Source organism: Bombina bombina, chromosome 11 (genome assembly GCF_027579735.1).
Source record: "Bombina bombina isolate aBomBom1 chromosome 11, aBomBom1.pri, whole genome shotgun sequence".
NCBI classification, from domain to species: Eukaryota; Metazoa; Chordata; class Amphibia; order Anura; family Bombinatoridae; genus Bombina; species Bombina bombina.
The window spans coordinates 74,350,378-74,368,176 of NC_069509.1; the positions used below are offsets into that span (position 1 = coordinate 74,350,378).

At 39.4% G+C, this 17,799-nt stretch overlaps 1 protein-coding gene across 1 annotated transcript in view; it reads right to left on the minus strand.

The window, feature by feature from the left end:
• The window catches only part of SLC5A10 (solute carrier family 5 member 10), a 519,796-nt gene that overhangs the window by 365,531 nt on the left and 136,466 nt on the right, over positions 1-17,799 (minus strand). Inside the window, exons 6-7 of the mRNA XM_053694330.1 lie at positions 17,598-17,703; positions 9,889-9,969 (exon numbers count right to left, since the gene is read on the minus strand). Coding sequence (XP_053550305.1) covers positions 9,889-9,969; positions 17,598-17,703 — 187 coding nt within the window. The remainder of the gene's footprint in view (positions 1-9,888; positions 9,970-17,597; positions 17,704-17,799) is intronic.

Consider the following 17,799-nt stretch of genomic DNA (forward strand, 5'->3'; position numbering starts at 1 on the left):
GATGGCTTCTCGCCAGAACTTCAAGGTTCCTTACTACGGGTCCAGATCCAGGGATCCCAAGGCGACTCTAGTGGATGCACTAGTAGCACCTTGGAGCTTCAACCTAGCTTATGTGTTCCCACCGTTTCCTCTCATTCCCAGGCTGGTAGCCAGGATCAAACAGGAGAGGGTATCGGTGATCTTGATAGCTCCTGCGTGGCCACGCAGGACTTGGTATGCAGACCTGGTGAATATGTCATCAGCTCCACCATGGAAGCTACCTCTGAGACAGGACCTTCTTGTTCAAGGTCCGTTCGAACATCCGAATCTGGCCTCACTCCAACTGACTGCTTGGAGATTGAACGCTTGATTTTATCAAAGCGAGGGTTCTCAGATTCTGTCATTGATACTCTTGTTCAGGCTAGAAAGCCTGTAACTAGAAAAATCTACCATAAAATATGGAAAAGATATATCTGTTGGTGTGAATCTAAAGGATTCCCATGGAACAAGATAAAAATCCCTAGGATTCTATCCTTTCTTCAAGAAGGTTTGGAGAAAGGATTATCTGCAAGTTCTTTGAAGGGACAGATTTCTGCTTTATCTGTTTTACTTCATAAAAAGCTGGCGGCTGTGCCAGACGTTCAAGCTTTTGTTCAGGCTCTGGTCAGAATCAAGCCTGTTTACAAAAATTTGACTCCTCCCTGGAGTCTCAATCTAGTTCTTTCAGTTCTTCAGGGGATTCCGTTTGAACCCCTACATTCCGTTGATATAAAGTTATTATCTTGGAAAGTTTTGTTTTTGGTTGCAATTTCTTCTGCAAGAAGAGTTTCAGAGTTATCTGCTCTGCAGTGTTCTCCTCCATATCTGGTGTTCCATGCAGATAAGGTGGTTTTGCGTACTAAACCTGGTTTTCTTCCGAAAGTTGTTTCTAACAAAAATATTAACCAGGAGATAGTCGTGCCTTCTTTGTGTCCTAATCCAGTTTCAAAGAAGGAACGTTTATTGCACAACTTGGATGTAGTTCGTGCTCTCAAATTTTACTTAGCAGCTACTAAGGATTTCAGACAAACATCTTCTTTGTTTGTTGTTTATTCTGGTAAAAGGAGAGGTCAAAAAGCAACTTCTACCTCTCTCTCTTTCTGGCTTAAAAGCATTATCCGATTGGCTTATGAGACTGCCGGACGGCAGCCTCCTGAAAGAATCACAGCTCACTCCACTAGGGCTGTGGCTTCCACATGGGCCTTCAAGAACGAGGCTTCTGTTGATCAGATATGTAAGGCAGCGACTTGGTCTTCACTGCACACTTTTACCAAATTCTACAAATTTGATACTTTTGCTTCATCTGAGGCTATTTTTGGGAGAAAGGTTTTGCAAGCCGTGGTGCCTTCCATCTAGGCGACCTGATTTGTTCCCTCCCATCATCCGTGTCCTAAAGCTTTGGTATTGGTTCCCACAAGTAAGGATGACGCCGTGGACCGGACACACCTATGTTGGAGAAAACAGAATTTATGCTTACCTGATAAATTACTTTCTCCAACGGTGTGTCCGGTCCACGGCCCGCCCTGGTTTTTTAATCAGGTCTGATGAATTATTTTCTCTAACTACAGTCACCACGGTATCATATGATTTCTCCTATGCATATTCCTCCTTTACGTCGGTCGAATGACTGGGGAAGGCGGAGCCTAGGGGGGATCATGTGACCAGCTTTGCTGGGCTCTTTGCCATTTCCTGTTGGGGAAGAGAATATCCCACAAGTAAGGATGACGCCGTGGACCGGACACACCGTTGGAGAAAGTAATTTATCAGGTAAGCATAAATTCTGTTTTCAAGAACAGGGTCACATTTCTAACCAAAGGGAAGGGTTTGGCGATCGCGGTTGCTCTGAGGAGTCCAAAATCGCCAAGAAATGAGAGGGGGTGAGGTAGTAGGGGTTTAACCCTTGCAGCCCGGTATCCGTGACAACTCCCCGGTTCCAGTTTGGCAGACCCGGCTACATCCACACACGGGTCGGCCTGGGGCCTGTCCGAGGAGCTATGCCACTTCAGTCTGCTGGGAAAGTCCATCAACGTTTCCATTGCTTTTTCCCGGGCCTGTACTGAATGTCAGTTAAAGGGCTGCAGGGCTAAACTCCATCGCAACAATCTTCCATTGTCTTCAGAAATTCTGTTAAGCCATACGAGGGGGTTGTGGTCGGTGAGGACGGTGAAGGGCCTTCCATAGAGGTAGGGCTGTAGCTTCTTCAGGGCCCATACCAGGGCCAGACACTCCACCGCCATGTACCCTACCTCTCTGGGCAACAGCTTTCTACTAATGAAGGCTACAGGGTGGTCCTGCTTCTCTTCATCTGCCTGGCTTAACACAGCTCCCAACCCGAACATGGAGGCATCTGTGTGGACAGAAAAATGTTTGGCGGGGTTAGGAACGGCCATTACTGGAGCAGAGTCAAAGGCAGACTTAAGGCTCTGGAAGGCAGCTTCGCACTCGGGGGACCACAGGACCTGTCAGGGCAGTCGTTGTCAGGTCTGTCAGGGGTTAAACTAGGGCACTGTAGTTGGGGACAAATCTTTGGTAGTAACCGACGGTTCCCAGGAATGCTAGCACTTGGGTGCTAGCCTCAACCTTAGCCGGCTCTGGCCGCTGCTTTCTACAGCCCACTCGGTGGCCTAGGTACTGGACCTCCGAGTGACCAATGACACATTTGTCATGCTTCAGAGTCAGCCCGGAGGCTCTGAGGTGATCTAAAATGACGCCTAAGTGGACCAAATGGTCCTCCCAGGTGTCGCTATATATGGCGATGTTGTCCAAGTAAGCACAGGCATAGTCTCAGAGGCCATCCAGAAGACGATCCACCATCCGTTGGAAGGTAGCTGGAGCGTTCTTCATCCCAAACAGCATTACTTTGAACTGGTAGAGGCCGAAGGGGGTGATGAAGGCAGACTTAGCGACGGACTTAGGGTCTAAACGGATCTGCCAGTATCCCTTGCAGAGGTTGAGTGTGGTCAGGAAGTTGCCGCGGACGATTCTAATAGGTCATCCACTCTGGGCATAGGGTAGGCGTCAGTGGTGGTTCTGTCATTGACGGTAGTCAATGCAGAACCGGGTAGACTCGTCCTTTTTGGATACTAACACCACTGGGGAGGCCCAGCGGCTGCTGGACGGTTCAACAACACCAAGGTCCAGCATTCCCCGGGGGTCATGGTGCATGCTGTTCTTGACTGCCTCTAAAACCCTGTAGGCTGCCTGTTGCAGGGGAGCCTGTCCCGGGGGCTCCACTCGGTGTATGACTGTTGTGGAGTACCCAGAGACAGAGGAGAACATATCTTGTCTCTCTTCCTTCTCTCTCTGTTCAGGCCCTAGCCTCTCGTCTAGGGGTATGTTGGCCATGCCTTGGGGGTCTCACCTGGTATGGGGAGCTCTGGCATTGGAAGACTCTCAGAATCCTCCACCGCTGGAGCACAGATAGTGGCCACATCCTTGGCCCTTTCTACATAGGCCTTCAACATGTTCACATGAAAGGTCCGGCGAACCCGGTCATCTGAGCATTTGGCGACCAGGTAGGTGGTTACATTCAGTTGTTCCCCTACCCGGTAGGGTCCTTGCCAGGAGCCCTGTAGCTTGTATGTTTTGACAGGCTTCAGGGCAGAGACCTTCTGTCCTACTGTCAGGGTTTGGGTATGAGCATTCCGGTCATACACCCTATCTTGTTTACGTTGGGCGACCCGAAGGTTCTCTCGCACCTGTTTGGCGAGATCCTTCAGTCGGTCCCTGAGCTGAAGAACGTACCCCAAAATGGAGTGTTCTTCCCTCCCTGTAGTCCCTTCCCAATGGGCTCTTAATGAGTCAAGAGGTCCCCTTATCTTCCGGCCATATACTAATTCAAAGGGGGAGAAGCCTGTGGATTCCTGGGGCACCTCTATATGCAAACAGGAGGTGCAGCAGGAATTGTTCCCAGTCCTTGTAAGTGGCTGAGAACATCCTAAGCAGCTGCTTAATGGTCCCGTTGAACCGCTCACATAGCCCATTCGTCTGGGGATGGTAGGGGGCACTATGCAGTGGTTTGATCCCGCACAATTTCCACAACTGCTGGGTGATTTCCGCAGTGAACTGCATTCCCTGATCAGAAATCAACTCCTGGGGGAAGCCTACCTTGGTGAATATCTGGAGCACTGCATCTGCTATGGTCTCCGTCTGGATATTGGCCAAGGGGATTGCCTCCGGGTATCTAGTGGCATAGTCTACTACTGTAAGGACGTACCTTTTTCCAGAGGGGCTGGGTCGAGCTAACAGACCCACTATATCGACTGCAATCCTGCTAAAGGGTTCATCGATAATGAAGAGGGGGTGTAGGGGGGCCTTAGTATGGTCTCCGGTCTTACCTACTTTCTGGCACACTTCGCAAGACTTACAGTAGTCCCTAATGTCTGCTGTAATTCATGGCCAGAAACAGGTTTGGGTAAGGCGGTGGTGAGTTCTGGACTGGCATAAATGTCCAGTTAAAGGGATATCATGTCCTATCCGCAGTAGGTCGGAGCGAAAACCTCTTCGGTACAACCAACTGACGTTTATGAACTGGCCCTTTTCTCCTCTCGGAGATCTGGTACAGGAGCCCTCTTTCTCACTGGAATTGTTCCTGCCCTGGGGGTCAGTTTCTACTCTGTCCCGATAAGGGGCTAAGGTTGGGTTGTTCAGGGTCTCCTGGGCAAAGTTGGAGGGGGACACCCAGGGGGGTTTGTCGGGAGATAGGGTTGGGGGGAAAGTCGGGGCGGAATGTCTTACCTGGGTCCCCGGAGCTGGTGCAGTAGCTTGGCGTCTGGCTTGCTGGCGAGGGGTTACTGGGTAGGCATCCTGGGAGTTATTCCCCACAAAGGCTGAGGCCAGGTAGCTGTTGTATGATGCCCACCTCTACATCATGGGAGCCAGCTCAGATGTACCCAAGCTGTGGGGGTATGTAACACGGTTCCTCCAGCCACCTGAATTGCAAGGGTCCTCCCAGTTCGACTGGAGGTGGGGGCTAAGTGGGGTTGAATCAGGGAGACAGTGGCGCCAGTGTCCCTTAATCCCTGGGCTGCCTGCCCATTGACCCAGACATCCTAGCGATGGTGCCGGCAGTTATCTTGGGTCACCAGGCTGACTTCATGCAGAATGCCAACTTCCTCATCTGGCCATTCTGCATAGCTATCAGGACCCGCTGCATAGGCGCACTGGGCAGCGGCTTGGTAGGGTCCTGGCTGGAGTGGTCCCCCACTGGGCTGGGGAGGAGTTCCTCAGCTGCTGGGCTGAGGGGTTTCTTGGCTTTGTTAGACAGAACTGTTGGAAGTGGTCGAGTTGTCTACACTTGTAGCACCCCCCTGTATTGCTGGCCCCGGCCAGGGAAACAGGAGCCGTCTGGGCTTGGGGCTGCCGGGGGACTGTTGAGGGTCAAGCAGGAGTGGTAGCAGAGCGGGGTACAGGCGAGCATTTTGAGGCCACCGGGCATCCACATACTGATTTGCCAGGATGGCTGCTTGGTCAGCTGTGGTAGGTCTTTTGTCCTTGACCCAGTCCCGTACCTCTGCCGGAGTGAGGTTATAAAACTGCTCCAAGAGAATGAGCTGTACCGCTTATGTGGTTACCCGTGAACCATGCGTCCAAAGACCGGGCAAACCAGTGAGCCCACTCTGTATAGGGCTGTCCCTCTTGTCTTTTCAGTTCTCTGAACTTCAGTCGGTGTACCTCCGGCGTGAATCTATACTGGGCAATGATGCGCTCCCTCACCCGATCATAGTTGGCTTGGTCTTCTGAGGGTACAGTGTGAAAAGCCTCCAAAGCCCTGCTGGACAATTTCAGGAGCAGGACAGTGATTTGGTCGGCATCGGCGGCCTCCTGCAACCGACACTGGGTCTTAAACAGCTGAAGATAGCCGTCAATCACCTCTGCCCCATCATCCTGGAAAGCTCAGAAGGCAGCATGGGGTAGCTTCTTGGGTCTGGTAGGAAAAGCTAGGGGGTCCAGCACAATTCCCCCCATAGACTTCTGCAGCTCCATCAAGTGTACCTTGGTGGTGTTGACAATGACCCAAGTAACAATCTCGGGGGGGGGGGGGTTTAGGTCCATAGAGATCCAGTTGCCACTGGATCTGCCTCTGGATATCTGACATGGTGGTCTCTGGGGTTAAGGCAGTACTGGGCCGTCTACTGCTTTGGTCGTCATCCGACCCACCCGCCGGCTCGTTAGCCTAATAACCCTCCATCAGCTCAGCTATGAGTGTAGTCTTTATCTTGTAACCAGCTACTCCTCCTCGGGCTTGCAGTAAACTCTGCAGTTCGTCCTTCCGGAGTCTGTGATACTTTTCCAGGTAATCTGAAGCCTCCCACCGCTGCCACCACTGTGACAGATCCCAGCTACCCCAACTGGATAGCTCCGCCAATGGATTCTCCCGACGCCTGGAACCTGCTGCTATGTAGCAAAGAAAGTAATTCTAGCAGGAGCCCACCCAAATAACTAGACAGACTAGCATTCAAGTGAAATGAGAATTGACTTTATTGGAAAACACACACTCCTTTCATGCACAAACACAGAGTCTTATCTTGCTCCCAAATCTCCCGCCATTCCCGCCCCTCCAGACAGGGTGGCGCCTGCCATAGCAACCACAGAGACCCAGGACACCAATCACCAAAAGAGCGGAGCTCTGGGGCAAAGGGCCACTGGAGCGACCAGGGTTAAAGCTAGCGGGTGTTTGGCCTTGATGCGTCCCGGCAGTTCCAGGAGCCTGGCTAGCCTAGGAGGATTTTCCCGGTCAAAGATCAGCTCTTTCAAGAACAGGGTCACATACATTTCTAACCAAAGGGAAGGGAAGGGTTTGGCGATCGCAGCTGCTCTGAGGAGCCCAAAACCACCAAGAAATGAGAGGGGGTGAGATAGTAGGGGGTAGGGGTTTAACCCTTGCAGCCCGGTATCCGTGACATTACCCATTCCCCAGTTTTGTACAGCCAACATGGTTGTATTAATATACGTTTTACCTCTGTGATAACCTTGTATCTAAGCATCTTCTGACAGCCTCTGATCACATGACTTTTTTATTTATTACCTATTAATTTGCATTTTAGCCAATTAGTGCTGTGTTGTGCACAACTTCACAGACGTGAGCACATTATCTATATGGCCCACATGAACTAGCAGTATACTGTTGTGAAAATCTAATAAAAAAGCATGTGATAAGAGGCTGTCTGTAGTGGCTTAGAAACAGGAAGAAATGTAAAGGTTTAAAAGTTATAAAGTATATTATATAACAATGTTGGTTGTGTAAAGCTGGGGAATGGGTAGTAAAGGTATTATCTATCTTTTTACACCATAACAATTTTGGTATTGACTGTCCCTTTAACAGTAAAAATTGTGCTTTCCCCCACGCTCCCTACAGAGACCAAATCTTGGTTTTTAAAAATGCCTCAAATTGTTTAAACCAGATATTTGATTCGCTGTCATTTCCAGGTTACAGAATTTGCTTTTTAGGCCTCTTTTGAGAGTTACGGGCAAGCTAAATGTTTGCACAAAAAAACAACAGGTATTTAATTTCCCTTTAAGTGATTGGCTGTTGGAAAAAGCTGCAATGTTGTGCTCACTGAAAATTTTAAAGGGACAGTAAACAGCTTGCAATTACTAGACGTTTCTGTTATCTTGCTATAGAATAACATATCAGCCAACTATAAAAATATTTAAAATAAATTAACATTGTTTGCTGCAATTGTTTTCAATTGACAAACTCCACCCATAACTTGGAGGAGCCGATCTGGGCTTGAGGATAATGACGGCAAGGCTAACAACGATCAATAAATTACAGGTAGAAAACCTTTATCCGAACTGCTTGGGACCGGAAAAGATTAGTAGGATAATAATAATAGGATTTCAGAATAAACACAAGAGGAACAGAGCGCAAGCCACTCTAAGGGTAAAACCGTTTTATTTTAAAGTGCTAAATGCGCACATAAAAACACACGTACAGGAAGCCCTGCAGACGTACGCAAAGTTTTGGGAGACAGAGAACACATCTTTACCTGCCCGTGGAGGATACCTTTGTGGTGACATTTTATTGCTTTTTGTGAATTTACACAGTGTACGTGTGTTTTTATGTGCGCATTTAGCACTTTAAAATAAAATGGTTTTACCCTTAGAGTGGCTTGCGCTCTGTTCCTCTTGTGTTGTTTCAGTTTCTATTGGGAGCAGGAGCACAGTCCTCGTATCCATTTTCAGAGCAGCATCCACTCTCTTGTATACATCTGGGAAGTATTTGCCAACATTTATATATATTTGGCTTGCTTTTTATTTCTGATAATATCTTTGACATTATGAATATGTATGCATTATTTAACAGTATCACCTATACCATATAAATGTGATCAATAGCGGTTTATATTTGCCCATATCGCTATTTTAGAGATAATAATCTCATACATTAGATACTATTTTATTAAGAGTAGAGAAGCGCAGCTTAATTGCTTGTGTGTGTTAGAATTTCAGAACAGTTTGGATTTTGTAATATTTGCATCTTTAAAATGGGACAGTTTATATCAGTTTTAATACTTTTGTATACGTAGCACAAGTAATATTTGTAAAATTTAGACCATTTTTAGACCATTATTTGCATTTTTTTTTAACCATTTGATGATCGGGTTAATTTGTCTACATCGGAACATCGTTCTGATGTAAATAAATTGAAATCCTGCGATCGTGAGATTTCAATGATGGGATCGGGCCAGGGGGGCGTCCCTATGACGCTAGGGCACACCCTCCAGACCGCGATCACATCATGGAAGCGCCGTTGGCTTTAGGACAGCCAACGGTTATGACATTCTATTTCGTCAGAACGGCACTAAAGCCCAGTGTAATTATGACGGAATAGAATGGCATAACGGCGTTAAAAGGTTAACAAAAAAACAAAGACACAGGCAGACAGGATTTGTGACTTATAGGCAGGGAAAATATAGATTTTTATTAAAAAAAATTTTTTTAAAATATTAATTATACATATATATATATATATATATATATATATATATATGTATATATATATGTGTATAAGGATTAACCTTGAGACGACAGCATAGTGTATTTCCAGCTCTGAGAATTAGAATAACCTCAATTATCAGAACTAAATGACATGAAAAAGTATAAAATACATAATGACAGCATTTTGCAAAGTAGCTTCACTATACGTTACACTTAAACATTTATGTTAAAATCTCAAGGTATTTATTGTCCCCTTTAAAGGGACACTAAACCCAAAATTTTTATTTAATGATTCAGATAGAACATGCAATTTTAAGCAACTTTCTAATTTACTCCTATTATCAATTTTTCTTCGTTCTCTTGCTAAGAGCCAGCCCATTTTTGGTTGAGAACCTGGGTTATGCTTGCTTATTGGTTTGCTAACTGTATCCACCATTAAGCAAGTGCTATCCATGGTGCTGAACCTAAAATGGGCTGGCTCCTAAGCTTTAAATTCCTACTTTTTAAATAAAGATAGCTAGAGAACCAATACAAGTTGATTGTAGGAGTAAATTAGAAAGTTGCTTAAAATTGCATGCTCTATCTGAATAATTAAAAAAAATTGTGTTTAGTATCCCTTTAAGTCATCACCTAAAATCTAAAATGTTTAATTATTCCTAGTAAAATGTTCTGTAGTATTTTATTACACTATTGATTGCAGATAACTTTCTGTTTAGCCCCTTTGAAGGGGTAAAAGTCACCTTCACATTAGAAAAAATCTTAATCTTCAGAGCTGAATACAACCAGTGAGCCAATCAGAGGGCTGCATATGTGAGTATCCACCAATTACCAGCTGTCAAACGGTAGTGCAATAATAAAAATGCTGCAACAGATTAGAGCTATTTTTGTCCCTTTATGAGGTTGTAACTACTTCCCTGTTTTTCTTACCTGTAACTGTCAAGATTATTGCTCCCACAATCATAACAACTGTCTGTAACGCATCAGTGTAAATCACAGCAGCCAGTCCACCTGCAGAGACAGATACGAGTATATTACAATAGAACTGTCCAGTTGGCAAATCAAGGTGTCATTCTTTTTTTGCCATACACAATCTGATATAACATGAATGAAGCAAAAAGTGTTGTAAAGAAAGTTTGAAAAAAAGGGGGTTAAGAAGAAAAGGGTGAGAACAATTATACAGATATGAAAAGATACTGACCTTAAAGGGACAGGCAACACAAAAATTGTTATTGTTTAAAAATATAGATAATGCCTTTACTAACCATTCCCCAGCTTTGCACAACCAACATTGTTATATTAATATATTTATAACATTCAAACCTCTAAATTTCTGCCTATTTCTAAGCCACTACAGACAGCCTCTTATCACATGCTTTTTTATTAGCTTTTCACTACAGGGGAGTGCTAGTTCATGTAAGCCATTTAGATAACATTGTGCTCACGCCCGTGGGTTGTGCACAACACGACACTAATTGGCTAAAATGCAAGTCAATAGATAATAAATAAAAAAGTCATGTGATCAGGGGGTTGTCGGAAGAGGCTTAGATACAAGGTAATCACAGAGGTAAAAGTATCTTAAAACTGTTGGTTATGAGAAACTGGGGAATGGGTAATAAAGGGATTATCTATCTTTTTAAACAATAACATTCGGGAGTAGACTGTCCCTTTCATGACATATTTTTTAGCATTTTTTTGTAATAAAACTACAAAAAAAAATTCTTTTTAATGAATGCCTTCCAATATATTTTGAGAGTATCAATTTGAATTTGCACAAACAAATTTAATAAGCAATGAATTCAAAATACATTTAAATGGATTTAGAGCAAATAAACATTAGTTCATCACAGAACCAAAAATAAGCAGCCAATAGGAAAATCCTATCTTTCACAAATGAATACTGTTCTGTATGTTTGTAATTTCTTTGATACTTCTGATATATTCATTTGTGCAATTAACCCTTTCCTATCATTTTGTGTTCATATTGAATTCATATTTTTTTTAATGCTCCAGTCTTTCATTACAAAAAAAATCTTTCATGATTCAGACAATTATGACAAAGTTTGCAATTCATTTATATTATCAAATTTGCTTAGGTATTTTTTGTTGAAAAGATACCTAGGTAGGTAGTGTGCACATCTGGAGCACTACATGCCATCTAGTGTTCTTGCAAAACCGCTGCCATAAAGTGCTGCAGACCCCTGCACGCCCTAACTTTTACATACCTGCTAGTAAATAGAAGTAAATTAGAAAGTTGTTTAAAATTGCATGCTCTGCCTTAAAGGGACAGTTTACTCAAAATTTTTCTCCCCTTTTATTTGTTCCCAATAATCCACTTTACCTGCTGGAGTGTATTAAATTGTTTACAAGTATTTCCATTAACCTTACATTGGCATTTAAATTAGTTTATTTAGCCTGTGGTATCCACACCCATCCTGAAAGTTTTTGGCCACGAGGCAAAGCTGTAGTAGAAGAAATTACACTCGCAGTGGGTTATAGAAGAGATAAGGTAATACAATGTTAATTTTTCATTGTCCTCTCCAAGTATTGGTGATTGGTTTATGGGCAGATATAAGATAAAGAAGCATGTATATGTACACAATGTGATAAAGTAATGAGATCTGATTATACCTACAGATATAAGATAAAGACACAGGTATATGTACACAATGTGATAAAGTAATGAGATCTGATTATACCTACAGATATAAGATAAAGACACATGTATATGTACACAATGTGATAATGTAATGAGATCTGATTATACCTACAGATATAAGATAAAGACACAGGTATATGTACACAATATGATAATGTAATGAGATCTGATTATACCTACAGATATAAGATAAAGAAGCAGGTATATGTACACAATGTGATAAAGTAATGAAATCTGATTATACCTACAGATATAAGATAAAGAAGCAGGTATATGTACACAATGTGATAAAGTAATAAGATCTGATTATACCTACAGATATAAGATAAAGACACATGTATATGTACACAATATGATAATGTAATGAGATCTGATTATACCTACAGATATAAGATAAAGACACAGGTATATGTACACAATATGATAATGTAATGAGATCTGATTATACCTACAGATATAAGATAAAGACACATGTATATGTACACAGTGTGATAAAGTAATGAGATCTGATTATACCTATAGATATAAGATAAAGAAGCAGGTATATGTACACAATATGATAATGTAATGAGATCTGATTATACCTACAGATATAAGATAAAGAAGCATGTATATGTACACAATATGATAATGTAATGAGATCTGATTATACCTACAGATATAAGATAAAGAAGCAGGTATATGCACACAATGTGATAATGTAATGAGATCTGATTAAACCTACAGATATAAGATAAAGACACAGGTATATGTACACAATGTGATAATGTAATGAGATCTGATTATACCTACAGATATAAGATAAAGAAGCAGGTATGCAGTATGTACACAATGTGATAATGTAATGAGATCTGATTATACCTACAGATATAAGATAAAGACACAGGTATATGTACACAATATGATAATGTAATGAGATCTGATTATACCTACAGATATAAGATAAAGACACGTGTATATGTACACAGTGTGATAAAGTAATGAGATCTGATTATACCTATAGATATAAGATAAAGAAGCAGGTATATGTACACAATATGATAATGTAATGAGATCTGATTATACCTACAGATATAAGATAAATAAGCATGTATATATACACAATATGATAAAGTAATGAGATGTGATTATACCTACAGATATAAGATAAAGAAGCATGTATATGTACACAATGTGATAAAGTAATGAGATCTGATTATACCTACAGATATAAGATAAAGAAGCAGGTATATGTACACAGTGTGATAAAGTAATGAGATCTGATTATACCTACAGATATAAGATAAAGACACATGTATATGTACACAATGTGATAAAGTAATGAGATCTGATTATACCTATAGATATAAGATAAAGAAGCAGGTATATGTACACAATATGATAATGTAATGAGATCTGATTATACCTACAGATATAAGATAAAGAAGCATGTATATGTACACAATATGATAATGTAATGAGATCTGATCATACCTACAGATAAAAGATAAAGAAGCATGTATATGTACACAATATGATAAAGTAATGAGATCTGATTATACCTACAGATAAAAGATAAAGAAGCATGTATATGTACACAATATGATAAAGTAATGAGATCTGATTATACCTACAGATATAAGATAAAGAAGCAGGCATATGTACACAATGTGATAAAGTAATGAGATCTGATTATACCTACAGATATAAGATAAAGAAGCAGGTATATGTACACAATGTGATAATGTAATGAGATCTGATTATACCTACAGATATAAGATAAAGACACAGGTATATGTACACAATATGATAATGTAATGAGATCTGATTATACCTACAGATATAAGATAAAGACACATGTATATGTACACAATGTGATAAAGTAATGAGATCTGATTATACCTACAGATATAAGATAAAGACACAGGTATATGTACACAATATGATAATGTAATGAGATCTGATTATACCTACAGATATAAGATAAAGACACATGTATATGTACACAATGTGATAATGTAATGAGATCTGATTATACCTAAAGATATAAGATAAAGACACATGTATATGTACACAATGTGATAATGTAATGAGATCTGATTATACCTACAGATATAAGATAAAGAAGCATGTATATGTACACAATATGATAAAGTAATGAGATCTGATTATACCTACAGATATAAGTTAAAGACACAGGTATATGTACACAATGTGATAATGTAATGAGATCTGATTATACCTACAGATATAAGATAAAGAAGCAGGTATACAGTATGTACACAATGTGATAATGTAATGAGATCTGATTATACCTACAGATATAAGATAAAGACACAGGTATATGTACACAATATGATAATGTAATGAGATCTGATTATACCTACAGATATAAGATAAAGACACGTGTATATGTACACAGTGTGATAAAGTAATGAGATCTGATTATACCTATAGATATAAGATAAAGAAGCAGGTATATGTACACAATATGATAATGTAATGAGATCTGATTATACCTACAGATATAAGATAAAGAAGCATGTATATATACACAATATGATAAAGTAATGAGATGTGATTATACCTACAGATATAAGATAAAGAAGCATGTATATGTACACAATGTGATAAAGTAATGAGATCTGATTATACCTACAGATATAAGATAAAGAAGCAGGTATATGTACACAGTGTGATAAAGTAAGGAGATCTGATTATACCTACAGATATAAGATAAAGACACATGTATATGTACACAATGTGATAAAGTAATGAGATCTGATTATACCTATAGATATAAGATAAAGAAGCATGTATATGTACACAATATGATAATGTAATGAGATCTGATCATACCTACAGATAAAAGATAAAGAAGCATGTATATGTACACAATATGATAAAGTAATGAGATCTGATTATACCTACAGATAAAAGATAAAGAAGCATGTATATGTACACAATATGATAAAGTAATGAGATCTGATTATACCTACAGATAAAAGATAAAGAAGCATGTATATGTACACAATATGATAAAGTAATGAGATCTGATTATACCTACAGATATAAGATAAAGAAGCAGGCATATGTACACAATGTGATAAAGTAATGAGATCTGATTATACCTACAGATATAAGATAAAGAAGCAGGTTTATGTACACAATGTGATAATGTAATGAGATCTGATTATACCTACAGATATAAGATAAAGACACAGGTATATGTACACAATATGATAATGTAATGAGATCTGATTATACCTACAGATATAAGATAAAGACACAGGTATATGTACACAATGTGATAAAGTAATGAGATCTGATTATACCTACAGATATAAGATAAAGACACAGGTATATGTACACAATATGATAATGTAATGAGATCTGATTATACCTACAGATATAAGATAAAGACACATGTATATGTACACAATGTGATAATGTAATGAGATCTGATTATACCTAAAGATATAAGATAAAGACACATGTATATGTACACAATGTGATAATGTAATGAGATCTGATTATACCTACAGATATAAGATAAAGAAGCATGTATATATACACAATATGATAAAGTAATGAGATGTGATTATACCTACAGATATAAGATAAAGAAGCATGTATATGTACACAATGTGATAAAGTAATGAGATCTGATTATACCTACAGATATAAGATAAAGAAGCAGGTATATGTACACAGTGTGATAAAGTAATGAGATCTGATTATACCTACAGATATAAGATAAAGACACATGTATATGTACACAATGTGATAAAGTAATGAGATCTGATTATACCTATAGATATAAGATAAAGAAGCATGTATATGTACACAATATGATAATGTAATGAGATCTGATCATACCTACAGATAAAAGATAAAGAAGCATGTATATGTACACAATATGATAAAGTAATGAGATCTGATTATACCTACAGATAAAAGATAAAGAAGCATGTATATGTACACAATATGATAAAGTAATGAGATCTGATTATACCTACAGATAAAAGATAAAGAAGCATGTATATGTACACAATATGATAAAGTAATGAGATCTGATTATACCTACAGATATAAGATAAAGAAGCAGGCATATGTACACAATGTGATAAAGTAATGAGATCTGATTATACCTACAGATATAAGATAAAGAAGCAGGTTTATGTACACAATGTGATAATGTAATGAGATCTGATTATACCTACAGATATAAGATAAAGACACAGGTATATGTACACAATGTGATAAAGTAATGAGATCTGATTATACCTACAGATATAAGATAAAGACACAGGTATATGTACACAATATGATAATGTAATGAGATCTGATTATACCTACAGATATAAGATAAAGACACAGGTATATGTACACAATGTGATAAAGTAATGAGATCTGATTATACCTACAGATATAAGATAAATACACAGGTATATGTACACAATATGATAATGTAATGAGATCTGATTATACCTACAGATATAAGATAAAGACACATGTATATGTACACAATGTGATAATGTAATGAGATCTGATTATACCTAAAGATATAAGATAAAGACACATGTATATGTACACAATGTGATAATGTAATGAGATCTGATTATACCTACAGATATAAGATAAAGAAGCATGTATATGTACACAATATGATAAAGTAATGAGATCTGATTATACCTACAGATATAAGTTAAAGACACAGGTATATGTACACAATATGATAAAGTAATGAGATCTGATTATACCTACAGATATAAGTTAAAGACACAGGTATATGTACACAATGTGATAAAGTAATGAGATCTGATTATACCTACAGATATAAGATAAAGACACAGGTATATGTACACAATATGATAATGTAATGAGATCTGATTATACCTACAGATATAAGATAAAGACACATGTATATGTACACAATGTGATAATGTAATGAGATCTGATTATACCTACAGATATAAGATAAAGACACAGGTATATGTACACAATGTGATAATGTAATGAGATCTGATTATACCTACAGATATAAGATAAAGACACAGGTATATGTACACAATGTGATAATGTAATGAGATCTGATTATACCTACAGATATAAGATAAAGACACATATATATGTACACAATGTGATTTTATTAGGTTGTGGCTTCAAAACACAAAATCAGCTAATTCATACACACAAATAAGCCTTAAAAAGCAAATCTCATACATTTTATACTCTGCAGCTGGTAAAAAAAGTAATTGAAAACACATTAAGGGAAAAACAATTTTATATTATACTGTCCCTTTAATCAATAAAAAATTAAAATATTAAAAAAGCAGAGCTCCCCGTCATCCCATAATATGTAATAAGGGAACAAAACAGTCTGAGATTTCTGTCCGCTGCTCCTCCTCTCGGGATTATAAATATCCCAGTTTCCAAAGTGAAACCAGGAACTGTTTGGACACACCCCAGCCTGTCTACAGCAATCTTCAGCCCCGCCCATAGCAGACCTCGCAACTGTCACTATTTGAGAGGGACAGTCCCTAATTCTGAGTGCTGTCCCTCTGAAACAGCCATATGTCCTGATTTTGCAGAATTTCCTTAGCCCTGCCCACAGACTGCCCTTTTCAAGAGTGTAAGGTTGTTTAATTAAAAATCTGTTACGAAAAGTATTTTCTAATGGTTTAATACAAAACTGTTTGATAAGCATATTTTTCATAGAGTTTTCAAACTGAAAGTCAATCTAAAACAGCCCACTAATCACAAGGTTTTCAAATGCATTTGTTGATTGATAACACCCCGATACCTTTCAAGGGGACTATTCACATCAGCTCTCTCTTCCTTACAAATATCACAGTTTCTGTAAGTGAAACCAAGTCATGTCCGCGTGTACTGCCCAACCCCACCCTCACAAATGAGTTCAGTGTTTTGCTAGTATTATATAGATCTAGACATTTTAGAGAAAATAGGATATTTGGATGATATAAGCAATTGTACTTACCTGCAATGGTATAAAGGGCAGTCACGACCAGCATAAGAACGGTAGACAGGTAAAGGTTCCATCCCAAACACACTTGCACAAACAGGGCCCCCGAATACAGATCAGTCTGAAAGGAAACTGGTTAATCAGACCTCAAACTAATAAACAGCTGCAGAATCTGTTGGCGCTCTACAAGTAACTGATAATAACAATAAGAGCTGGA